Below are 12,766 nucleotides of genomic sequence, written 5' to 3'. Positions count from 1 at the left end.
AAATACACTGGAGCACTCAGGTATAACTCATACTCTGATTCTACTAAAAACCTGCTTAATACCCTTACTAACTTAAGCATCGGAGTCCCTTGCAGGTACCACCACCCTCTGGTGACAAAGGATCAGCAGCATTACCAGTCCAACAAGTCGGACGCGACTGCTCCGGCCACCGCCCACACGCCAGACACGTCATCACCGATCAGTACAGAAGATCTCGTCCGAGATCGACCTACAGTTTCAGGTAACCCTCGGAACAAATCCCATGCCACCTTCATGTTTCATCAAGCACATAGTTTTTCAGCTAATTAGGTGCATTTTTCTTTGATTGGGCTCATCACCCCAAATGAAATTCTTCTATAGCTTCTCTACTTTGTAGCATATGACTTTTGGGACTTTCTCATGTTGCATTTGGTAGCTTAGAGTTGGGCTAACAGAGGATTGGGTAAGAGTCATCCTTTCAGCCAAGAACCAGCATTTACTCTTCCAACTTTTTAGTTTACTGTGCACTCTATCTATCACATCTTTGAATTTTTCTTTTCCTTTCTTATTGTGTATGATTTGGGGTCCAAGGTACCTGATAAATCCATATTTTATGATATATTTTGTGCTCAATTTAGGTGATTTATTCAATCCTTCACTCACTTATTCATGTAAATTGCATGGTTTTACTTTCCCTTCCTTATTATGTGATATATGTGAAATACATGTTTCCTATGCTTTGAAAATTATTTATTTTAATTACCCTTTATTACCATTCGATGTCGTGATTTGTGTGTTGAGTAGTTTCAGATCTTCTAAGGCAGGAATGACTTAAAGGATGGGAAAGAAACATACAAAAATGGAAGGAAAGCACAAAATGGAGTTTTTGAAGAAACTGGCAGCAACGCGAACGCATGGACGACGCGGCTGCATGCCTAGCGCGAAAAGGCAGCGACGCGAACGCGTGACTGACGCGGATGCGTATCTTGAGCAGAACGCAGATGACACGTACGCGTGACCGAAGCGAACGCGTGACAAGGAAAACTCCCAGATGACGCGACCGCGTGACCCACGCAGACGCGTGACAGATGCCACGCACCAGAAACTGCAGAAAATGCTCCCAGCGATTTCTGAAGCCCTTTTTGGCCCAAATCCAAGTCCAGAAAATACAGATTAGAGGTTATAAAGTGGGGGAATTCATCCATTCAAAGAGAGCTCTCGAATCAGTCACTTTTCATGATTTAGATGTAGTTTTTAGAGAGAGAGGTTTTCTCCTCTCTCTTAGGTTTTAGGATTAGGATTTTTTATTATTTCAATTTAGTATTCCAACTCCTTATCAGGTTCAATATTCCTTTTGCTTTATATTTCTCTTTTGCTTTCAGATCTTTTAAAGCTTTCTTTTAACTACTTTTGTTGCCAATTTGGCTTATGAACCATTCATGTTTAGATTTGATTTTCTATTTAATATAATTTGAAGTATTTCAGAATTATGATCGCTTTCCTTTAATTATATAAATAATTTATATTTTTTCCTTTTGGCTTTGGTTGATTAATTGATAACTCTTGAGTTGTCAAACTCATCGTGATTGATAATTGTTATTTTTGCTAATTGAATTGAATTCCAATAAATCTAGTCCTTTCTTAGGAATTGGCTAGGACCTGAGGATCAAACTAATTAGTCTGCTTGACTTTCCTTTGCTTTAGTAAAGGTTAACTAAGTGGGATTAGAACTCAATTCTCATCACCATCAATAAGGATAACTAGGATAGGACTTCCAGATTTTCATACCTTGTCAAGAATTTATTTTACAGTCATTTGTCATTTAAATTGCTTGTCCCTTACTTTCAAAACCCCCAATTTACAAAACTCATAACCAATAATAAGAACACCTCCCTGCAGTTCCTTGAGAAGACGACCCGAGGTTTAAATACTTCGGTTATCAATTTTAAATGGGTTTGTTACTTGTGACAACCAAAACATTTGTACGAAAGAATTTTCTGTTGGTTTAGAAGCTATACTTACAACGCAAATACATATTTTTACATTTCTTTACCGATAGAAAAACTGTTCGTCAGTACCTTCCTAGCTCTTTCTATTCTTTATAATTAGTAATATTGCCACTTTCTTTCTTATGCTAACTTCTGTATTCTTTGAGAAAATAATAGAAGTTTTTTTCTCATTAATGACATGAGAAAAATCGTCTGCAAAAATGAGTAAATCGTTTGCAAACATGAGGTGAAAAACTTTAGGTCCTAATCTCCCAACTCTAATCGAGTTCCACATCCCCTACAGCACTCTTTCTTCAATGAGATGGGATACTTTATCCATACATATCACCAAAATATAGGGAGATATAGGATCTCCTTGTCTAATTTCTCTTTCTGGTATGAATTCTTCCGTTCTACTTTCATTTCAAAGGATATTGTAGGACACAGTGCTGACACATTGCATGGTAACATTGACTATCTTCTCTGAAAGCTTGAAGTCTTCCATGCTTACTTTCATGAACTCCCAATTTAGTCTATCGTATGCCTTTTCAAAGTCTATTCTAATTGCCATGAATCTTTTTTTTTCTTTCATCTTTTTCATGGTTTGCATAAGCTCCTTAGCTATGATGATGTTGTCATGGATTTTTCTCCTAATATAAAGCTAGATTAGAGAACTATGATCCTCTCGTTCAGATGAGGATTAATTCTATCAACTAAAATATTGGTCAAAATCTTGTAGTTAACATTGCATAACCCAATGGGTCTAAATTGGTTGATGAATTCAGGATTCTTGAGCTTCGGGATAAGAGCGATAGGGTTGAATTGGCTTGTTTGATATGTTCAAGTTCATTCTAACATTTTTGGATGAAGTCACACACTTTTTCCTTCATGATGTCTCAGTTTTTTTTTAATGTCAATGCCAGAAACCCATCACTTCTAGGTACTTTAAGTGATCCTATGTTAAAGAGAGCATTCTTAATTTCATTCTCATTCGGTGCGACTATGAGTCTCCTGCAATTATAGGAACTAAAATTAGGAAGTGAGTAGTGGATTAATCCAAAAGGAACAATTGTTACTTCTTCTTGGTACAAATTCTTGAAATAATTGACTATGTGGTTTCTGATCTCCTCCCCTTCTGTTATCCAACCTCCATTAGTTGCTTTTAAGTTTGAAAATTCTGTTTTTTCCTTTCCTAACTATGACTTTGGTGTGATAGAACTTGGTACAAAAGATTTTTTATTTGCCTAATATGTCATTCAGCTCTTTATTTAAGCTAAACTCTAACTCATCTAGGTAGAATTTTTTTCCGTATTCACAGCTTCTTTGAATCTCCTCTATCCTATTTAAGATTCTTCTTTTGCTCTTGAAGATATTGTTAAAGCAATTCTTATTCCAATCACTAAGGTCTTTCTTGAAAATGTCTAAAGAAATAGGTAGAGAACTATTGCTATTCTTCCAACTCGTATTTAACAGATTCTGAAAATTTGGATGTAAAGTCCAACTTCTCAGCGATGGTCAGCACCTAACAATTGCTTATCATCTATTTTCTTGTATTTTGTGGAGTTACTCATTTGAGATGATTTTTTTAGATTTTTTTTTTTTTGCCCATATACTAAAGGGAAGACCTTAAAATTCGAATAGACCAAACTTATAAAGCCCGTAAATTCAAAAAAGAAAAATTAAATAGTAATTGAATATCTAAGGGAGTCAACCAAGGTGGATTGATCGAGTGGTTAATTCACTCGCCTACTTAAACAAGTATCAATAGTTTAAATCTTATTTTGTGCATTTAAGGTAGTTATAAAAATCAAACCAATCCAACTGACCAGATCAAAAAATTAGTGAACCGACCACAGAATCAGTCCGAGCAGAACATAAGATTGGATAAAGAAAAGAACCGATAAAAACCGATTTGACCCAAAAGGTTTTGGTAAAAACTGGTGAACCGAAAGTTTGTGAAACCCAAACGGGTTCAATTTTTAGAAGGAAAGAAAAGAACCATATTCCAACGAACGATCTCCCTCCCTTCCCCAACCCACTCACTCTCTCACTCTCAGAGTCTGAAACGGGCCAAACGGCGGAAGCTCAACGCGGTGCCTTAACCTTCTCCCTCTCATCGCACGGTCACCATCTCGTCGCCGGCAACTCTGCGTCCGCCAGCTCCTGCCCTTCCCTGCTGTTGCGTCGTTTGTACCTCCGTCCGCGTCTGTCGCATCCGTCTGCGTCGCGTCGTTCATGCACCTTCACTACATTCGCCATCTCCTGCGCCTTCACTGCGTCACCTCACCGGTCTGTGCTTCGTGGTGGCTCGCTTCTCTTCCTGCGGTCAAGGCGTCAACCATCCCTGGTGAGTTTTTTTAATTTTTTAAAATTATTTTATATTAATTTTTAATAATTTGAGTGATTTTTGTTGTTCATATCTTTTAATGTAGGTTTAAATGGTTAATGGTTAGTCACCAAAAAAAAATGGTTAATGGTTGATTTTTGCTATTTTTTTTTATGATTGTGGTTGCTTTTTTCATGGTTATGGCTGGTTAATGGGTGATTAATGCTGCTTGGGGTTGATTTGTTTTATGTAGATGATGTTTTGTGGTTTTGTAAGAATGTTGATTATTGATTTAATTTATAATAGGTTTAGATAAATTGTATTTATATGTAAAACTAACTGATTTAATTTGTGTATTTTATCTGAGTTTGTTGTTTTTTTTATTCGGTTATTATGTGTTGTTTGTGTGTTGTTATTTAGTTCGATTTGGTCTTGTTTGTTATAGATGTAGTGTGGTGTTATTAGGTCTTCATTGTTTGTTATGGTTTATGAGTATTTGATCAAGAGGCGTTGGATAGGAGTTTGGTGTGTATGTTATGGGGTGAAAAACTGAAAATGACCTAAAATGGGAAGGGGGATCACTAAGTAATGCTGAAGGTATTCTATGTTTGTGGGATAAAGAGTTGGGTTAACTACTAAAAATGTTCTTAAATTATTTAAATTTAAACGCGGATAAAAATATACTCAAATTTTATTATTGACAAAAATGTCTTTAAATAATTTTAAAATACAACAAAAATATCCAACAGTAAATATATTTTTTCAAAAAATACCTTAGATATTTAATTTTGATATAATTTTTTGCAAGTATGATTATAAAAATAAGATATTATTATACTTAAAATTTGGTGATTTTTCGTTAAGTATACTTTTTTTATAATTTTTTGTTAACAACCAATAATATTTTTAAAAAATCACAAAATAATATATACTTAATAAAAAATTACCAAATTTTAAAAATAATAATATCTCATTTTTCTAATCATTCTTGCAAAAAATCTCATCAAAATTCAATCTCTAATGTATTTTTTGATAAATACATATTTAATGTTAGTTTTTTTTTTTGCAAGATTATCTAACATTAAATATGTATTTCTCAAAAAATACATTAGAGATTGAATTTTGATACAATTTTTTGTAAGCATGATTAAAAAAATGAGATATTATTATCTTTAAAATTTGTGATTTTTTATTAAGTATATATATATATATATATATATATATATATATATATTGTAATTTTTTTGTTAACAACTAATAATACTTTTAAAAAATCATAAAAAAAATATATACTTAGAAAAAAATCACCAAATTGTAAGAATAATAATATCTCATTTTTTTAATTATGATTACAAAAAATTACATCAAAAGTCAATCTATAAGGCATTTTTTGAAAATATATATTTACTCTTGGACATTTTTGTCGCATTTTAAAATTATTTAAAGGTATTTTTGTCGATGGTAAAATTCGAGTGCATTTTTGTTAGCGTTTGAATAATTCAGAGACATTTTTATAGTTAATCCAATAATATACCATCAAAAGCCATTTTTATTTTATAAAGCCATTTTTACCCGCCACAGTTGCTTTTGTTAAAAGAGTAAACTACCAACCCGATCCATCTCCATTTCTCAGAATGACAACGCGACTCCTCATAATAAAAACGATCAACTTCGATCCCTGTTATCTACTTCCGTGACACAACGCGGTCTCTGTTGGTGTTTCTTCGTCAACTCTAAATGGAAAACGTTGACGTGTCAGGTTTAGAAATGGACAGAGGCATAATTGTCTCTAAATTCAAATTGGTTAGAATTTATTTGTCCTTATTCTTTAAACAATATTTTTTTCAAATTATTTTTTTATTATTATATTAATATTCTTTTTTCAATATTTTATTGAATATATAGTATAATAAGTACAAATTAATTAATAAATTATTTAAATTTAAAAATATCTTTAATTAGAAGATACATTTGTATGATATAATATTTTTTATTTTTCTTAGTTTATTAGTTGTAAGCTCTAAGTGGTCTCATGCATATTTTGATATGAGTATACTTATTTTAGTGTGAGATGTATGAATACTCAATTATTATTATCCCAATATTTTTAGTTCATTATATAAATATATTTTGTTTAAGGATAATTTTTATTATTTAAAAATTATTGTATGGTATTATTATGTATTTATTTTTATTTTATAATAATTAATTAATTTAATTAAAAATATAGGATTATATATATAATTATATTTCCAAATATTAGATTTTAGATAAAAAGATTATTATAAATATCTGTTTATATATTTATATATATATATATATATATATATAAACAGAAATTAAAAAAATATGAGGGACAAGAGGCTATACTTACATAGAGTAGCTATAGGTATACTATTTGTTATGTTTACAAAGTGATGTAGTAGCCTTGTAAAGTATAGCCTATTCTTTTGAATTCTGGTAACTATTAGTGCTAAAAAGCGTAACATTTGGTCCTAAACAGCATCACTTAAAAAATGCATCATATTCTCAAAGGCTAAAAGTGTAACATTTGATATAGAAAAGTGTAGCCTTTGAGAATAGGCAACACTGGTGTAGGTATCCCTCACAAAAAGTCTCTGAAGCCTAAAAAACGTAACCTTCACCTAAGGCATAATTTTTTTTTCATTTTTGGCTACACTTTTCAAGTGTACCTGAACGAGTGTTTTTCTTGTAGCGAATAAGGACAAATAAACCGCTAACCAATTTGAATTTAGAGATAATTAGGCCCCTGTCTATTTCTGAACCTAACACGTCAACGGAGAAACATCCACAGGAACCGCGTTGTATCATGGAAATAGAAGACAGGGACTGAAGTGGATCATTTTTATTATGAAGGGTCACATTGTCATTTTAAGAAATGGATAGGGCCGAGTTGGTAGTTCACTCTTATTAAAAAGTAGGAGATTGACTTTTGCTCTATAAGCTTGTGCCGGTGGCACGTACTTTTAGAAAAAATAATTATAAAATATTTAGAGGCAAAAGACTCTCAAAAGTCTACCCAAATTTCGTTGTTATTTCTAAATTAGTTATACGTCGATTTTTTTAAACACAAGCTAAGTGAGTACCTACAAAAAATATTTTGATATCCAAATTAACACTAATATATATTTATTGTTGGACATTTTGTCGCGTTTTTAAATTATTTTTATCAATATTTGAATAATTTGGAGGCGTTTTGAATGGTTAACCTAAAGAGTTTATGAATAATGATGTATATGGTCACGAAGGATGAACTGTGGGTAGCAATTAAGGGTTTCATATCAGAATGGTGGGTGTAATTTGCATGTTCTGAAAATCGGACCAAACTGACCGGTCGAAATGGTCTAACTACAAACCGATAATATTAATGATCTGGTCAGACATAAAACCATTGATCAAAAAACTGATGAACAACTGTTGAACCGGAATAGAACCGGTCGGTCGAACCAAACGAGACCTGGCCGGTTAAGAAAAAACCGGAAGCTCCTTCGTTTCTTTCTCCCTTTCTTTCTTTCATTCAGAAAGAAATCACAGAAACTCAGACGAAAAACCCTAGCCCTGTAAGCCTACACCACCGCCGCGAGGAGTGGCATACTGCACCGTCCGTCTATCTAGCTTCCCTCGTGCTCCAAGTCTTCAACCCCTGTTCGCTGTCACCGATCGCAGCTGCTTCCTCGAGCTCGGCGTCCGTCGTCTTTGTCTACTCAGCCGCATTTCCGCCGCCGTTTGTTTGCCGTTCAACCGTCGTCTTCGTTCGCGTTCTTCGCCGTTCACCGTTCGCGTCACTCGCCGTTCACCGTTCGAGTTCGCATTCGCGTTCGTCTGGAAGCCACGTTGCTCTGCTTCAAACTCTGCGACCAACCCGCGCGCTCCACCTAGCCGTCGAGCTGCTCCTTTTGTCGCCGCCGTGAGTTCCCTAAACCCGCCACCAGACAATACACCACAACACTAATACTCTCCTTCAAACTCTGCAACTTCTGATTTCTATTACAATAAGTAACTATTTGATTTGGTAGTGGTTTGGATTTTTTTCATAGACTGAATTAAAGTATACAATAGTTATGCTCTCTTCTCTATCACATTGATATTAAGCTTTGAATTCTCTTATTTCGTTTTACTTTTACCGCACTCGACATGTTTGATGAAATGCTTTAACCATATTTCTCTCGTTGGTTTTATAATTTCTAGCTTTTAGAAACTTAGTAAGTTGACTGCATGTGAAATTAGAATAATTGGATCTTAGTAATTAGGAAATTTTAACTGCACAAACAGCAGCTTTGCAGAAAACCTATTAGCATGATGATTCCACTTGAATTTGCTAATTGTTCTTGTGGTGTTGTTCTGTTGTTCTTCTGTTATTTTTAATTATTTTTTTCTGTTTTTGTTGTGATTTTCTGTTCTTGAACTTGTTAAGTTAATAATTTGCTAAATTGTTTGGCTGCTGTTGTTTTAATTTGCTAAATTGTTAGGTTGCTGCGATTTAATTTGTTGGATTTTCTATTTAGGTCTTGTTCTTGTTTATTTGCTAAATTGTTGTTGTGTATTTATTGTTGTCTTTGAGATTATTGCTGGATATTGGTGATCATTGATTTATTATATGCTTCATGCTTTCATTGTTTTCTTCTTCCGAAGGGAAAAAAATCTGTTTTCATTGTTTTGTTGATTGTTTGTTTTGTTTCAGAAATCAATTTTTTTGTGATCAGTGCTCAAACTCTGAATGCTGTTCTGCTGGGTTTGCTGTGTTTGTTTTGTTTCAGAAATCAATATTTTGTGATCAATGCTCAAACTCTGAACGTTGTTCTGCTGTTTTTGTTTTGTTTCAGAAATCAATTTTGTGATCAATGCTCATACTCTGAATGTTGTTCTGATTTAAGGCTGTGTTTGGAAGAGGTGATTGATTTCTGAGTGTTGTTTTGTTTTTGTTTTAAGGCTGCGTGTTGTGTTCAATTTTCATTTTGTAGGAAATTCTTTGATGTATATAAGAATTAAGAAGGAAGACTATTTCAACTGTATTACTCTGTTGATTCTGGCCTGCTACAAGCTTGAACATAGAATTGAAGAGAGAAACCCTTTATTATTTCATCATTGGCCTATTTTTGGTATTGCATATTATTGTAGTTTGTTTATTCATAGAACTAGTTGTTTATGATCCCCTTTTTAAGTAAAAAAATGCAGCAGAAGAGTGTTTAGAACCAGTTGCTTTATTCATTGAATTTTTATAGAATCAGGTGTTTATTATAAAACGGTTTTTTTGGTTGAACTACGATTGAACCGGTTGAACCAGTGAACCAGTAATTAGAGCTGTTCGATGACCGGTCCGGTTTTTAGAACCTCGGTAATTTGTTCTATTTATTGACCACAAGTCAAAGAGGAGAAGAAGGAACAATGGAGGGTGTTGATTGCATTAAAAATAAGGTGTCGAGTGCCGATTATGATAGGGGTTTTTAATGAAATTAAATGGAAGTGGGGGTCTCAATGAAAAGTGGGAATATGATATAGAGGATAGGAGACTGAGAAGCTGTACCAATAATGGTTGAGATGTTGATTATGTTTGGGGTTTTATGCCATATGATTTCGAGCTCATATATCATAGTTTCTGGGAGATGTAGCATATCTTGATGTTGATGTGTTTTGTAAGTCTGCGTAGTTTTGTGTTCTATTTTGTGGAATTGATCTTGGATAACAATAAGATTTTGGGTGCTGGTTTTGTTTTTGTTCTGCTGTGATGATATTGTTTCGGATGTATGATTGCCTAAGAACTCACCTTCCCATGTTGGATCATTTACGAGCGTTTGAAGTATATAAAAGAAATCAATGAGAAATTTTTACTATGAGTGTGACTTAAAATTTTTCTAGAGGAATGTTCATGTAAAAAAAAAAAATCATAATTTCAGCCTTTGCATTATAAACTTCAATTTTAGGGGGTTTTTTTTTCTTGATTAATCTGTGGACAACTAATTATTTAAGTGAGACTAGGTCAATCGGTTCAACCAATGACCCATCAGTTGAACCGATAATTTAGTGACCCAATAGTCTGATCGGTTCGATTCTGATAACTATGCATGGCCACCAACAAACCCTTAACATCATTCTTTTCTGCATGAGCATCTTCCTTCTCAACATCATTCCTTTTTCTCTGTCTTCAGGACCCCGTCTTGATTCTTGATGACCAAATTTAGTGATGAATCGGGAGGCGCGAGACCTGGCAGTTCGAATAAGCAGAGCTCTGATCTCAGCCTCATCACCCACCCGCCACTCATGGACTCCCTCCCTGGAGCACATCCTCCATGCTCTCCGCTGCCGCCACCACCTATCGCCTCCTCTCGTCTCCGCTGTCATCAACCCCTTCCTTCTCCGCCACCACTCCCTCGCATTGGGCTTCTTCAATTGGGCCTCTAACCAGCCCAACTTCGCCCACACTCCCTCCACCTTCCACTCTCTCCTCTCCTCCCTCTCCAACTCCCACTCCCAACACCACCAAAACTCCGTCCTTTCGCTCCTCAACCAAGCCAAAGCCCTTAACTTCCCCCTCCATAGCTCCATTCTCCGCTCCGCCATTTCCTCTCTTCTTGCAACGAACAAGATTCATAATGCATTCTCTATGTTTAGGGAATTTTCTACTCTTGCCAACGAATTGGGTGGCGCCACATGTAATAGGTTACTGGCTGCACTTGCTTCTGCTGGGTACTTGGACAGTGCGTACAAGGTGTTTGATGAAATGACTGTTAGGGGTGCCCCTTTGAGTACCATGGGTTTTGGGGTGTTTGTGTGGAGGGTTTGTGAAGAGGGTTGTTTAGATAGAGTTTTAGCTGTTTTGGATAAGGTTAAGGATTGCTGTTTGGGGATTAATGGGTCGGTTGTGGCAGTTTTGGTTGTTCATGGGTTGTGTCGTGCCGGCAGGGTGTCCGAGGCCTTAGGGATGTTAGGTGAGCTGAGGGGCAAGGGATGGAAACCTGACTTCATTGCTTATTGGGTTGTTGCCTCGGCACTGCGAAGAATGCGAGATGTGGCTGAGGAAGTGAAGGTTTTGAAGATGAAGAGGAAGTTAGGGGTGGCACCGAGGATTGGTGATTACAAGGACTTGATACTTGAATTGGTTTCTGAGGGGCGGATTAATGTGGTGAAAGAACTCGGGGAGATCATTGTTGGTGCTAATTTTCCCATTGATGATGATCTTCTCAATGCCTTAATTGGATCAGTTTCGAGTATTGATGCTGAAGCTACAATTATCTTTTTTGAGTTCATGATTCGTAAAGGGAGGTTTCCTACCATTTTGACTATTAGCAATTTGAGTAGAAATCTGTTTAGGCATGGGAAGGTAGATGAGATGTTAGAGGTGCTCCGAGTTCTGGATTCTCATAACTACTTCAAAGATGTGGAGGGTTACAATGTGATGGTGTCGTTCTTGTGCGAAGCTGGAAGAGTGAAAGAGGGCTACGCTGTTCTCCAAAAGATGAAGAAGAAACGGATCATTCCTAATGTGTCATCTTATAATTATGTGATGGAAGCGTGTTGCAAGGAGGATCTGCTGCGCCCAGCAAGGAAGCTTTGGGATGAGATGTTTTCATGTGGATGTTCTGGGAACTTGAAGACCTACAATATTCTGATAAAGAAGTTCTCTGAAGTGGGACAAACTGAAGAGGGTTACAAGCTCTTTCAGCACATGTTGGACAAAGGGTTAACACCTGATCACACAAGTTACACCTCTCTTCTTGAAGGGCTTTGTTATGAGGACAAACTTGAAGCAGCTTTTGAGCTCTATAACAAGCATGTAAAACAGGACATTATCCTTGCAAGAGATATAGTAAGCTCATTTGTATCATCACTATGCAAGAAAGGTACTATTCAATTGCACAGATATTTCTTACTTAACAATGTTCTATGGTGCCCAATGGAAGTTCACAATTGAAAGCCTGGCTTGTACTTTGTAAGCTTTGCTCCATCATAAACATATGCTCATATTTTATTTCTTTTCCATGCAGGTTATCTTATGGATGCTTCCAAACTACTTTGCAGCCTCAATAATGATATAGGAAACACAGAGGCCCATGTAGTTTTGCTGAAATGTTCGGCTGAGGCAAAAGAAATTCCAATAGCCATTGAGCACCTGAAGTGGGTTCAGCAAAAGTCACCTTTAATGTTGCAAGATATATGTGCTGGACTTTTAGCTTTTATTTCTTCTGCTACATTTCCGGAGCCAATATTACAGTTACTGCAAAAAATACAAGACTTTAATTTCCCAAATAAAGGACATCTTGAAGGATGTGTACATAGATGATTATGGTGGTTGAATTCTGGGATTACAGCAACCTTGTTTGGAAAGAAATTTTAACTAGCTAGAGGTAGGTTGAGAGCACAGAAATAACTACTAGACTTTTAGTATAAGATCAATATTGGCAAAAAAATGAGAAACAAACAAAAACAAAAATTAAAACAAAACAAAAAGAAAAAG

At 35.4% G+C, this 12,766-nt stretch overlaps 1 protein-coding gene across 3 annotated transcripts; it reads left to right on the top strand.

Moving 5' to 3' along the window:
- Positions 1 to 3,889: 3,889 nt before the first annotated feature.
- On the top strand, positions 3,890 to 12,679 carry LOC107604997 (Tetratricopeptide repeat (TPR)-like superfamily protein). Of its 3 annotated transcripts, XM_088489241.1 has the most exons (4): positions 7,822 to 8,221; positions 9,138 to 9,204; positions 10,461 to 12,152; positions 12,297 to 12,679. In XM_088489241.1, exons 3-4 carry the CDS (start codon positions 10,496 to 10,498, stop codon positions 12,590 to 12,592), a joined length of 1,953 nt encoding a protein of 650 aa, XP_088345367.1. In that variant the 5' UTR covers positions 7,822 to 8,221; positions 9,138 to 9,204; positions 10,461 to 10,495; the 3' UTR covers positions 12,593 to 12,679. The 3 variants fall into 3 exon arrangements, with proteins under 3 accessions (XP_088345368.1, XP_088345366.1, XP_088345367.1); XM_088489242.1 differs by lacking the exons at positions 7,822 to 8,221; positions 9,138 to 9,204 and adding an exon at positions 3,890 to 4,314; XM_088489240.1 differs by lacking the exon at positions 9,138 to 9,204 and having other exon boundaries at positions 7,621 to 8,221.
- Positions 12,680 to 12,766: the final 87 nt, after the last annotated feature.

The sequence above is a fragment of the Arachis ipaensis genome, chromosome B6 (assembly GCF_059453495.1).
Source record: "Arachis ipaensis isolate K30076 ecotype BB chromosome B6, ASM5945349v1, whole genome shotgun sequence".
NCBI classification, from domain to species: Eukaryota; Viridiplantae; Streptophyta; class Magnoliopsida; order Fabales; family Fabaceae; genus Arachis; species Arachis ipaensis.
This window is presented reverse-complemented; position numbering and strand designations above follow the sequence as displayed.